The following is a 14,142-nucleotide window of genomic DNA, read 5'->3' on the forward strand; positions in this document are numbered from 1 at the left end:
ATTGCATCAGTAGCTGCTTCATATGTATCTTTAATGTATCGCATCGTTGGCTATGCATCGAGATGTGTATCACATCAGCCTCAGCTATGGCCTAATGTATATGCTTTTCTATACTTTTTACAGCAATTGTTAAATTAGTAGAATCAGTAGGTGCATCCCAAACTGCATAATAATGCCATATTCGATGGCGTTTTGTAGTACAGTGTTCCAAAAAGAAAAAGAGCAGTGTAAATAGGCTACCTGGATGATGCACGTAAATAACCAAATAAACAACAGTGTGGAATGTCGGACACTTCATGCACGCTTTAATTATGTTGCAGAGGGGGAGGGGCTGTCAGACTCTGATTGTGAATGACAAAATGACCTTTCATACTACACTGCACAGTTGAGTACATAGTGCATAAGTACATAATGTACAGTGCATCATTTGGTACTCAACTAGTGAGTCAAATGTTTGCTTCCGAGTCAGTGATGTATGAGTGACCAGCGTTTCTGTATATATGATGTGACCATCTGTAATTTATGAGATTCCATGACGGTTAAGATGTTGTCTTAGAAGGTAGCTGCCTATGTAGAGGAGGAACAGAGCTAGTGTTTCCATTGGCACACATCAACACTGAGTTCAAAGTCCACTGGCCAGTACATAACACAAGAGCTGTGACGTCACATTTGACAAAATCATTGCTCACTGCGCATCAATCAAGCAGAAACACACAGCGATAGCGGCTCTATTCTTAGCGGGCACTAAAGGTCGACCCGTCTAAAGGTCTGGTTGCCCCGGGTGACAGCTGATGTCATATCCATGTCCAGCAGACTGTGGCTTTACACAAATGTCATCTTACACACACACAAATATGTTTATTGCTCACTGAGTGCAGCTGCTGTCGAAGCCTGAGCTCCTGTAAAACCAGAGGAAGTCACAGAGTTACTGTGGCCGTTCTGACGCAGTTCACCCCAAATGACCTTTTCGATTGACCTGTTTGCGGTTTGTGTTCAAAATGTATAATTCAGCCATAAGAACACTCTGAGAACTGCAGTTCTTCTTGCTGGCTTTCTTCATTACGGGTTGTAAGTCCCTATGTTTCATTCTGCCCATGATGTTAAAATGCTGATAAGTATCCAGTAGTAATACATAATACATTGTCTTAAAGGGATAGTTCACCCAAAAATGAAAATGTGATGTTCATCTGCTTACCCCCGGGGCATCCAAGATGTAGGTGGCTTTGTTTCTTCAGTAGAACACAAATGATGATTCCCTGGAAGAAATCTGGTGCTGGAGTTTAATTTAACATTAAGATTGTCCCTATTTGTGCATGTATTAATTAGATCGGTTTCTTTTTAGCTGATATCATGAAAAAATTTTGCTCTGTATTTTTTGGTATATTTATTTTATTTTATTTTTAAGTCCCCGTTTCATTCTGCTCCGCCTCTAAAATTATATTTCCTTTTAGGTGATATCATGAAAATTTTTCATGTACTTAAAAATGATATGTCATATAGTTCTGTATACAGTAGCTACACCAAATAGTTACATCAGTTAATCTGTAAAATCTTGTTGTGTCCCAAATTCAAATTCAGAGTACATATGTGATTTTTTTTAAATGTTAAATTACTTCAGAAATCATATTTCTCTTTTTCATTAGATGCTGAAAGTGGTGCAGAAATCACATTAAAAATATATATATAAAACAATTACACAATAAAGTACCTTTTTAAAGGCCGTTTTAGTTGATCTGTGGAACAAAACTGCCTCTTTTTGGTTCATGCGAATCCTACACATTTATCCAGCAGATAAAGCTTTCTTGGCTCTTTTATTGAACTCAAATATATGCTGCAAACTAGCTTCAATAGCAGAGAGGGGTTCACGTTTTCTGACATAAAAATAATCAAACAGTTTGATTTGCATATTAAACAAAGGAGAGTAAAACGAAACCTGAATACATGAACATAATGAAAACGTCTTGAGAGAATTTACCATATACAGTTAAATGCAACATAAAGGACATTTCTTTTTGTATTTTTTATTGAGGAAAACGTGTCAAATCGTCAATCAATTGAACACAAAAATTATGCACAAAATAAGCAGTTAAAAAAAACGACATTTAGCAGCTTAAACAAAGATTTCAAAGCAGAATGACAATTAAATTCACTGATACAATAACTAAGAAAAACAAGCATAATGTGTCTTTGTCCCAAAAATGTGTTGCTGTTGTTGTTTTTTTACAAGACATCTGAACACTATGCATTTGGCATCATCCAAAAATGCCAAGAAAGTAACTCAAACTTCACAGAGCGAGTCAAACATCCCGCTTCCAGCAAAATCCACAGGATACCGTCAAAATGTTAAGACAAACAGGAGGGCGAGCGAGAACCACAGACATGTAAAATACTAAAAGAGGTGAGACGTCATGATCAGCACAGAATCCGTCTTTAAAAACACCGCAGATCACATTGATTAAAAACAAATGCTAATGCAGATTCTGCTGGATGTCAATCACTGCAACAGCCATGTCTTCATTTCTTTAAAAATGCATCCATTGGTGTTTTTTAAAAGGGCCATATTATGAAGAATCACATCTTTTAGATGTACTATATTAGGGGTTCCTTATCTGGCATTCACAAGAAGCTAATAATTAATAAAAAAATTATTTCTAAATCAAAACAAATTATTTTTAAATAAAATAACATTAAAAACACCACCGCAGCTCCTAGTAAGTCATATAAGCAGGATTGCAGGAATAAAGTAAAGTAAGAGTCTAACAAAAAGCAGAGGAATCCTGAATCACTTTTGAAAAAGGTTGCATGACCAAAACGGTGTATTAAAATATGATTTGCTGCTATAGAAGTCATCTATTTTTGTTCAAATAAAATAATTCAAACAAAGCACTTAAAGACAGTTTGCTTGGTTTAGCTGCATGTCATGTGACCAACATCAGAGAACCGTGAACATACAACTGTGTTGTTAATATTGTTGTAATTATTAAAATATTAATTTAAAATCTCAGGGATGTGCCTTTTAAAGTAAATATTTTAGTTCAAAGGGATTCGGGCCGACAAATACATTTGGAAATAAACATACTTTTAACATACTTTTTGATTTTAGAAATCAAAACTTGCTTCCCAGTCCAAAAAGAATATTTATTCAGACTAAACATCCACAAATTTCTTATAACAGACAGATGAATACATTATTCACACATCAGTGATGTCCACTGTGTGATCGGAAACTCACAGAGAGTATGTCATTACAAAAATCAGATAGATAAATGAACACTGGACCTGACAGCTAACCCAAATCTTGTGCACGAGCTGCACAAAGCACAGGGTTTGTGTTTTTTAGAGGTCTTTCGCATCTAAAGATCAGGAAGTGGTTGAAAAACAAATGAGAAGCTAAAATATTATGAGTGGACCTCAATGAAAACGTATGATATGACCCTTTTAAAATCTCATTCAGACAAATAATCAGAATTCCATGTTATGCATTGCAAATGCAAGCTTATTTCATCGTTATAATGCCAAATTGTCTCCAATTGAGTACACTTTGCATGCTGTGATATGAGGAATATTGGAAACTCGACTGCAAAGTTTGCATTCCAGTGAAGCAAACTGATCTGTGCTTCTCAGTCCTATTAAATCCTCGAGTCTGTTCAGCCAAATTGCCCATAGTAATGAAAGAAGCTGTGTTGATTAGAAGACATTTGTCAAAGGAGATAAACCCCTTCACCAGCTGCACCCATCTCTCCAGCCCTCCCTCCCTCCCTCGCTCTCGTCTGCGCCTCGCTTTCCTCTTCCCTCTCCTCTCAAGTCTCTTTGTCAAGTCTAAACATATATGCCACGGCCCCTCCAGCTTCCTTCCGCAGCGCTATTAATCAAGAACAGGTTAACACTCTGTTACCAGCGGGTGAACGCGGGGTCAGGTTCAGCCGGCGGAGCAGCTGTGACGGGAGAGCAGGAACACAGCGGGTTTTACTTCAGCAGGAGCTGTCGAATTCCCTGCTCGGATGTTACAGCAAACAGTGTCCCGCTATCAGAGGTGCTTCTGCAAACACCTTTCATCTAGAAAGTCCGGAAACAAACTTTGCTCTCGCCGGTAAAACAAGTGTTTTCTTTGTTTTCGGACCGCATGTGCTTTCAACTCTCACCTGGATCATGAGGTTTGCTGTAAAGCCGGCTCAAATGTCGACTAAACTTAAAGATGGCTTCTCAAAGCTGTGGATGCTGCCCGGAAACTATGAAGAGTTCAATTAATAGACAGAGACTGAACTGCAAACAAATATGACACTTACACTTGTTTTGGAAATCAGGACACATCATGTACATTCACAAGCTTTAAGTCTCTTTGTCGTGTTTCGTGATTTTGAGGTTGCTTTGCTCACCTCAGCATACTGCATTGGTGTTAGGCACTTTGAATGCATTCACATGTAGAAATATAGACAGCACTATCACATCATTTTATAGTCTGGGTAGTATAAAAATACAATCTTAAAATCTTTGGTTTGTACAAACTGTAATTGTTGGTTGTAATTCTTCCCCTCATTCAGAGAATCTTTGTAAAAGGTTCTTATCACTACATCAGTTTCCATTTGGACTAAAGGGTGCAACCGCAGCTTTCCAAAACCTCGCACTTCCCTTCTCATGCATCTAACGACTGGGATTCAATGTGTCAACCGGTCAGAAACACACATGAGAACTGTTAGCGAGTGTAAAACCTCAAGATCGGCCGAGAATTAGGCAAGGCAGAGCAGAAGTTGCCTTCCAAACTCATTTGAGATAACAGACAAACCCCATTCATTTCACTCAAGCATCGATGCACATTGGGGAAGTGGATGGTAACACTCAGGGTCAATTGCGAAACAGATTCAACAATGCAATGATTCAGCTCATCTGTTTGGCGTTCAGTTGCACGGCAGCCATGTGGAGTAGGTTTGCTGATGGCAGGTAAAGACTGGCTGGACTTGGGCAATGTAATAATTGCTAAAGTTACCGTCTGCTACATAAGGGGCGGGCTGGTAATAGCAAGTGACGTTGGCCACGTTGGGTATGACGTTCTGCTCGGCCAACACACGCACTGCTAGCATGGCGATCAGCCCTAAGATCTGCCGCCGCTCGTGTCCCATCAGACACACCGTGCTCTCGTTCACTACCCCGTGAAGCGTCGTCAGATAATCGTACTTGCGGTCCTCCAAGCCCACAAAGTGGTTCTGGAGGTAAGACTCCAGCTTGCGCTGTTGTTCGCTGATGTCCGAGAAGTCTATGAAGAAGCGGGAGCACATGTAGCGCTGGAAAGACTTCATCTCGGACTCGGAGGCGGCTCGGAAACCCCTGACCAGAAGATGGCAGTATTTCAGGAGGCCGCCTCCTCGGATCTCCTCGGGGTTCCTCGTGCAGATCACCTTGTTGCGCAAGTGGTCCAGCGCCGTGGCGAAGTCTCCGTACACGCTCTCGCCGATGATGGTAGGGTGAAACGTTTTGGCCATGGGGTTCTCCGAGCACTCGTAGAAAAGCAGCAGAGAGTCGAGCTTAATCTGGAAAGAATCGACGCTAAACTCGAACTGCCGGCGCAAGGAGTCCACGAACTTGAGCTCCACGTTTTTGCCCCGGTTGTTGGAAAGAGAGATGAGACTCCAGCGGTCCGAATCATTGCACACTTTCACCATCTTTTGCACATATGCTTCCTGCAAAATAACACAAGGAATTGTTTCAGTGTTTCATGCATTAAGATACATTCCAACGCACATCCGTTCGCCATATCAGTTCTAAATCATTACCTGTCGCAGGAGATCTAAGAGGCTGAGAACGCTCGATCGGCTTTAACCTGCTTTAGCGCAATCCTCTTACTGACAGAAAACCAACATTTGACCAGCCTATCAGTAAACTACTCTAATTGCATTTCTACTGAATGTCACTGGAGACTATAGGGATCCATGCAGATGATCTTAAATAACGTACTGAATGGAAAATCACAAATAAACACATGCCATGTGAAGTAAAGTAGTGTCCTTCAGTGTGACATGCTCTACTTCATATTTACTGAGTATCTTAAACGCCACTTTCTTATAAATTAATGTTAAAGGTTCGGTTTGAGGTTATTGAAAGATCTACTGATAAATAATAAACGGCGGCCCCTCAAAGCTAAAGTAAAGTCAGTTTACTGTACTGTTTGCAGGAATACAAACCATTAGTTGTGAAATGAGCGTGAAATATTATATTGTACAATTAGAAACAGCCCAAATGATGCAAATTATTTTGACTATTAAGATGGCAAAACAACTTTGCATAAATATAAAATGAATCTGACTATTATTATTTATAACGCATGCCAGTGTTGCAATGATTCTTTATTCATAACTGTACAAGAAGAACATAGCCAGCTTCTGTACACACACACACACACACAAAAACATTTTGCATTGAGTTCTTATGAGATTTTGGATACTTGTACTTTTAAAAACAATTTGCAGAACTGTGGAAATGAACTGTAAATGTGATCAAAGAAATGGTAAATATAAACACCTTAAATATAAACTTTCCCTTTTACAAATAAGTACATCTGAACCTGTAAAGTCCACTACCCTCATGAATCTTAGCACTCACCTTCAGGGTCAGCGGAGTGATTTTCTCTTTATTGACCCCATCAGGTAAGAAGTCCAGCAGACAGTCCAGCACTATGTTCTTGACGATCTGAAACTCCGGCTCTCCCTTCAGGTCCACGCAGAATATGAGGTCCAGGTCCTTATAGCCGAGCCCGCTGTCCCCGTGCAGGACGTGGCTGGCGGCGGACCCGTTGAGACGCACGTCCCGCACATGGATGCGCTGCTCCCGCATGCGGCTCCGCACCGCCGTCACGATCTGCCGCGGCTTCATCTGCAGCGTCGGGAAGTTTCCTCGGCCGTGGATCGGGATGCTCTCGGTCAGGATGAGGTCCAGCCGCTGGACCTGCTCCCAGCTCAACACGCTGAAGCTCGCGCTGTCCTCTTCGGCCATGGTCGCGTCTGCTGGAGGAGTCGAGGAGCGATCTACTGCCTGGAGATGTGAGGAGGAGAGCTGAGGAGACGCATAGTGCGCTTGACGCGAGACGCTGCGGAGGTCTGTGCTTCTTCTGTGTGCTGCTGTGGAGAGGGTCATCCGCGCACGCAGTGCTGGAGAGTGGAGAGCGGAGTATGACAGCAGTCTGGCAGTGCTGGAGCTTTCTGTGCGCCTCAGGTCACGCCTATCACTTCACCACACACACACACACACACACACCAGCAACCCAATGAAAACACGACTCATCTCTCCACAGACTCACATTTAGTCATAGCACACAGATACCTTACACTTTACGGTGTCCTTGTTACAGTGTAATTATGCATTTAAGTACTGAGTAATATTAATTAACTACTATATGGGTTAGGATTAGGCTTTTGCTTAGAGTTACTTGCATGCATTTATGCTTTATTTATTGTTATTAAAATAGTAAGTAGGCTACATGTGACATGTGTAACAAGGACACCTTAAAATAAAGTGTTACACACATCTATAATAAAGTTGCAATATATCTGAAATATATTTAAATGAAATGTAATACCGAAAAACTCACAGTTGAATTTATAATCAAGTACTTTACACGTGATTTAGTAAGTTAGTCAACACATCAAAATAAGTGCACTTCTTTAAAGCACGACAAAATCATTAAAAAAAAACATATTAAAACAATGATTTAAAGTGTACTTTAGAGTAGAACTTTTAATTTGACATTATTATAGTGTACTCTTAAAAGTGCACTTCGTTGTGTTAAGAAACATGAATGTGTCTCTCTTTAAGTGGCTTTTTCATTAATATTACATTATCTGCAAGTACAGTTTTTTTAAACATACTTTTAAGATTAGAAATAAATTACAAATGCACATTCAACAAAAGATTTTTTACAAGGTGATGGATGAGATGACAGACAGAGAGATTAGATAGATGGATGGATGGATGGATGGATGATAGATAGATAGATAGACAGACAGAGATTAGATAGATAGATAGATAGAGAGACAGATAGATAGATAGATAGATAGATAGACAGATAGACAGATAGATTAAAACCCTGTTTTGAAAATAAAATCACAAACAGTAATGTGCAATAGTCATAATAATTAAATCACACCATAGAGCAGTGCATTGTTTAAAAGTGTAATAAAAGCAGTAATGCAGCTGCAAATGCAAAAAAATGCCATTCTAGCACATCTGCTTGTGAGAAGAAACATAATGCATGTCAGTATAACACAAAGTAAATGAAGGGTGAGTGTCAGGAAGTTTGGTGTCTTTTATTGCCCTCTAGGGACGTGATAGAAAAGCGTCTTCAACAACAAATGACTCCATCTGGTTTGTTACACATCTGTAAACACCTGCACTTCCATTAATTAGCACACTTAGACTTTTGAAAGTCAGTTTCACTTTGATCTACACGCCTAAAAATAAAGCTTCCGAGAGGACGTTTTTGCAGCGATGCCATAGAAGAACCGTGTTTGGTTTCCCAAAACACCTTTCAGTGAACAGTTCCTTAAAAGAACCATTTGTCTTAGTGCGAAGGACATTTGAATCATATAAAGAACCTTTTGTGGAATGGAAGGGTTCCGTGAATGTTAAAGGTTCTTCATAGAAGCATCACTGCTGATAAAGAACCATTATTTTGTAAAGTGTGTCTCAGGACATCACTGTAATGTTTACTGAGCATTCTTTTTTTAAAACGCCACCAAGTGCCACGTCCAAACTTCATAACCTGAAATGTCTGAGGGCCAGGAAGAGGTGAGTCTTCAGCTCGTGTCAGAGTGGGGCAGCTGTCGATCAGGATTCATCCACGGACACAAAGCCCTGCGTCACTGCACTCACCCAGCCCTTTAAATCTGTTTGATCCCATTTAGGCTAACACAGGCTAAACCCTATGACCAAGACCGGTAGACCTACAGCAGAAGAGATGAACGCAATAATACATAACCTATAACTGACCCATATTCATATCTGGATTCATCTGCACCCTCAAACGCTAAAGCTGAAGCAAAAATATGGTTTTCATGTTATGGTGATAATAGCCAAACACAATCTTCTACATTGTCAGATTACTGGAAATGGAAGAGTTTGATTCTGTGCTTCAGTTTATTCGCTTGGCATGAGGAAAAATCATCAGGAAAAGTAGAGAAACTTACCACAATGATGCAGCTGCAGTTCTTTTTCTTATATTACAGCGCCCCCATCACAAACAATTTGTGGACATCCATCCTCAGGACATCCATGTGTGCCAAGTTTTGACTTAAGAGTTCAGAAGATATGGATGGCTGAACCGAACAGCTGAATTAACCATTGTGGGCCACACTAAAATTTGATTGGCTTTTATGAAGACTTCATATGTTAAATGTGCATCTCAAGTAAAAGTGCATCTTCACGAACTTAACACTTTCTGCTATGATTTAAGATCACTTTAGGCCTTAATTTGTTATATTTCCAAAAATATATTTCCCAATCACTAGCCCACTCAGAAACGGAGGCATAAGCACATCTGAAAGTGAGCTGCAACTTTTAATAAGTGACTCAGAAGTGACCGGGCCAGAAGTCTGAAGCGTCCAGACGAGAGCTGCGGCTCATTTACTGTGACAGACCACGTCTCCGAGTCACGCCGCTGAGAAACACCCGCATCCTAATAAACAAAAAGATGTTGAGATTACAGCTGGCACGTTCACAAAGCAAAAGTGTGCAAATGTGTTTGCTGCTGAACTCTTGTGTATGCCATGTTCACTCTCTCTATGAAATAAACACCATGTGCTGTCAGCTATCAGCTGCTATTGACACGGCTGGCCATTGATTGTGTTTGTTTGAAGAAATAACATGCTGAACACACGAGGCAACAATGTGCGGAGGTGTTCATGCATGCACGTTTATGTCCCACGAGGTAACCTTTGTATGGACGTTTATTTTCAAAGGGTCAAATGTTCAAACAGTCTGTATATGCCTCATTAAAATCTTCACCAGTCATCATCAGTTACAGAGCGTGATGTTTACAATCAAGTTCAATTTAACTTCTCTTTTCTTCACTAACCCACACTTTCGCACGAGCTCTGCAGAAACCGAATTAGAAAGAAATAAACATGTCTGTTGTATTTATATTTGGTCACTTTATGCGATATTAGTAATCAGATTGCTATCTGATCATAACAAAATGTGGCTGATTACTCAGACCACCTCACACTGATGTTTGAGACTCGGCCCAAGTGTAAATGCATCGTTCAGGCCACATTCATCTTATCTGTTTTCTATCGTTTTGTGTTTAAAACACTGATGATTTCTGACACCGGTGACACTAGTGTTATAACTGAGCTGGCGAAGAAATCAAACAGTTTCCTGATTTCTAAATCATTTGCACTCAGCTCAGGGTTTCGAGAGGAAGGTTCTTCTCAAGGTTTTCATTCAGAACTCCTGGACATTAATGCTTTGTGTTCAATCACTGTGGAGTGTACAAATGTGCGTCCAAACATTTGACTGAATGTTTTGATGTGTCAAATTGACTTAATGCGATGTTGTTAATGACTGTAGTTCATGGAGACAGAGAAATAAACAGAAGAGCTTGAATGTGTCATTTGTACTCTGGTTTTCTTGGACCAGTAGCCTCAGTAACTATAGTAACTGCTGCTCAGTTAGTTTTGGGAGAACACCAGAATTAAAGTCATTACAGAATAGAACTTCCAGTCCCTTCTGAGTTCATTCATTCTAGTCATGTCAGGTCATTAAAAGTGATGTAATTTGTTCTATGTGAAACAATTTCTCCTATTCAGAGTCAATTATACGTGAATCATTCATTGGGTCCCAAAAATAACAGTACAGAAATAAAAATGTTAAAGTTAGCCAGTTAACATACATGAGGTGTCAACTATGAAGAACTTTTTAGAGTGAAGCTAAGCAACTATTGCCACTAAACATCACAGAAACCTATATTGCTAGAGCGAACTGATGATTGTGCTGTTGTTTTCCCTCCAAAATGATGTCACTTCATGGTGAAAGATGTCATTAAGAGTTCTGGTTGAGGAGTTTTAACAGGAAGCATCTAATTCTACACGAGAAGGGAAGGAAAAAGCTATAAACTGATAACAATTAAAATTATATTCCAAAGAAAACATGTTCTGTTTGAAACATTTTGATTAGATAAAGCCAAAACGAGCAAACCATTGAAATATCCACCTTATTCCTCAATGCGGAAGTAAGCCTATGTGCGAGACTTCCGGCTGATTAGCCACTGTAGGGAAATAATGAGAAGACCTACGACATGCAGTAAACGGTAAAACTGTTTGCACTACAAACTAGTGTGTTTGGAATTACGATAATACATTAAAATAATAGGGTAAGACACGCCAATTTGCAATATTAAGCAGCAAAACCAGTGATTTTGTACAGCTAAGAATAGCTGGAAGTGAATGAGACCGGAAGCAAGACCCATAAAATCTACAAATGGCCACGCCCATTTTTACAGGAAGAATAAAGTGGATCTTAAATAAATGACCAGTTTCCAATTTATAAGTTAAAGTATAGCAACCAGTGAGATATCATCTACTCAAAATTAAACGTAATGAAATTTGACCCCTTTTTTCACATAATTGTTATTATTGATGGAATATGATTTACAATATTTGAAAATATCTTAATGAACAAAACAAAAACACAATTAAACGAGACAAAACAAAATAAAATACACAAAACACAAAAAGACACAAAATTAAACAAGACAAAACTAAATAACACAACAAAACACAAAAAACAAAACACAAAATCATATAAAACAAAACAAAAAACACAAAAAACTAAATTAAACGAGACAAAACAAAACACAAAAAATCATAAAATAAAATAACAAAAAACAAAGACACAAAATTAAACGAGACAAAACTAAATAAAACAACAAAACAAAACACAAAATCATATAAAATAAAACAAAACAAAACAAAAAAAACAAAATTAAACAAAAAATCATATAAAATAAAAAACAAAAAGACACAAAATAAAATAAAACAAAACAACAAAACACAAAATCATATAAAATAAAATAAAACAAAAAAACACAAAATTAAACAAGACAAAACAAAATAAAACAACAAAACAAGACCATATAAATTAATATAAAACAAAAAACAAAAAAACACAAAATTAAACGAGACAAAACTAAATAAAATAAAATAAAACAAAACACAAAACAAATCATATAAAATAAAAAACTAAACAAAAAGGTTTGGTCACTTTCCATATAACCGCAATATGTCCTGGAGAAACTTTGTGCCTGGAAGGCCTTTCAGGTGAGAACGGAGTGGAGCTCATCTAATCCTATTCTACGTTTTGTAAAGAGCAGAGTGTTTCCCGGCGCGGCATCATCAATCCTCGCCCAGCAACACATGCCGGTTTCTCAGAAGTCTCTCTCACTACACACTATCCTGCCTTCGTAATGAATCCGATCTGGCGTCTAGAGGCACGTGCGTGGAGGAACCCCCATGAGGTCAAACGCGTGGGAGATCAGTGACGTCACTGCAAGGGTAAAGCACGTTCTGGGCACGCTCAGAAGCCTCTCCACTCGTAGCCTTAATTATTCAGAGCAGTTGACTAACAAGAATCTGGTAATCCACACTGCTGCCAAACGAGATCAGAGCAGCCGGGGCATCTGGGCAAAGTCTCTTCCTCACTCTTTCCCTTTTAAAATCAAAAGTAACAAGTGTCAGAGATTAAAAGTGACGTGCCACTGTTGACCTAAACTTAATAAGGTGAAATAAATAATGCTTATATAACGTATACAAAATAAATATAATGGCAAATAGAGATACAGACTACGCTTTATTTTTAGATCAAGCTTTTGTCTTCTCCAGATGTTCACTGATGGACTGGAGTGGTGTGGATTATTGTGATGTTTTTATCAGCTGTTATCCAAAATGGTGCTTTTAGTTGCAGCGCCCCCTGTTGGCAGATTTGGGCGCAAATTGGTGCACAACCTCAAATTGAGCAGTCCTCTATGTGTATCAAGTTTCATAAAGTTTAGACATTGTATTGAGCCGATACAGAGTCAAACAGTCAAAATGGGTGATGCCAGATCATTTAATTGGCTTACGTCTTCACATTCCTTTAATAAATCAAAATTCTCAACATTTTGTCATGAGGATCTTGGGATGATGCATGACACTTTTTATGTGAATCGAACCAATGGCCTAGAAGGAGAAAATTAAAAATGAAATAAAATGTCCCAGGGATGATAAAGGTTCTTTAGAAAAAGAAAAAAAAAAAAAAAGGAATTTTTTTTTTTTAATTTCTAAGAGAGATGGTCTCTCATGGGCAAAAATTTAACTTTTTAATAAACTATGGAATGAACAATTAAAGGAACACGCCACTATTTTTTAAAATAGGCTCATTTTCCAACTCCCCTAGAGTTAAACAGCTGAGTTTTACCGTTTTTGAATCCATTCAGCCGATCTCCGGGTCTGGCGGTAGAAACTTGACTGTTCTGTAGTTACATCGTGTACTAAGACCGACGGAAAATGAAAAGTTGTGATTTTCTAGGCAGATATGGCTAGGAACTATACTCTCATTCCGGCGTAATAATCAAGGAACTTTGCTGCCGTACCATGAGTGCAGCAGGCGCAATGATATTACGCAGCGCCTGAAAATAGGCTAACTTCCGTCAACATATCGGCCTAGAAAATCGCAACTTTTAATTTTCTGTCAGTCTTAGTACACGATGTAACTACAGAACAGTCAAGTTGCTACCGCCAGACCCGGAGATCGGCTGAATGGATTCGAAAACGGTAAAACTCAACTGTTTAACTCTAGGGGAGCTGGAAAATGAGACTATTTTCAAAAATAGTGGCGTGTTCCTTTAAAGCCGCTTGGGATAGTTTTTTTTCTTGTAAAATAAAAAAATTATAATTAATAAAAAATAAAACATTGTTTTAAAATGTACTATATAAATTAATTTATTTTAATGAAATTTTACATATTGTTTATATAATAATATAATAAAAATATAAAATTATATATTAATAACTATTTTAAAATTGAGTATTTAAATATTTATATTATTTATATAATTTTTATATTATACTATTTATATAATTTTATATTATTTGTATGATTAATATTATTAATTAATTGATT

At 38.4% G+C, this 14,142-nt stretch overlaps 1 protein-coding gene across 1 annotated transcript; it reads right to left on the minus strand.

Annotated features, from left to right (window-relative positions):
• Window positions 1–2,054: 2,054 nt before the first annotated feature.
• Window positions 2,055–7,219, minus strand: LOC107559043 (protein FAM46A-like). Its single transcript, XM_016242772.1, has 2 exons — window positions 6,595–7,219; window positions 2,055–5,675 (listed from the first exon to the last, which is right to left on the minus strand). The coding sequence occupies exons 1-2, from the start codon at window positions 7,123–7,125 to the stop codon at window positions 4,896–4,898; spliced, it is 1,311 nt and encodes a 436-aa protein (XP_016098258.1). The 5' UTR covers window positions 7,126–7,219; the 3' UTR covers window positions 2,055–4,895.
• Window positions 7,220–14,142: the final 6,923 nt, after the last annotated feature.

This window comes from Sinocyclocheilus grahami, unplaced genomic scaffold, assembly GCF_001515645.1.
Source record: "Sinocyclocheilus grahami isolate Dianchi unplaced genomic scaffold, SAMN03320097.WGS_v1.1 scaffold672.1, whole genome shotgun sequence".
In the NCBI taxonomy this organism is placed as follows: Eukaryota; Metazoa; Chordata; class Actinopteri; order Cypriniformes; family Cyprinidae; genus Sinocyclocheilus; species Sinocyclocheilus grahami.

What these genes read in the sequence shown, in the direction of transcription:
- LOC107559043 (XM_016242772.1), bottom strand. Translation starts at nt 7,125, where the DNA reads ATGACCCTCTCCACAGCAGCACACAGAAGAAGCACAGACCTCCGCAGC. An exon ending in TCACTCCGCTGACCCTGAAG is followed by an intron (nt 5,676 to 6,594) that starts GTGAGTGCTAAG and finishes GTTATTTTGCAG; the next exon opens with GAAGCATATGTGCAAAAGAT.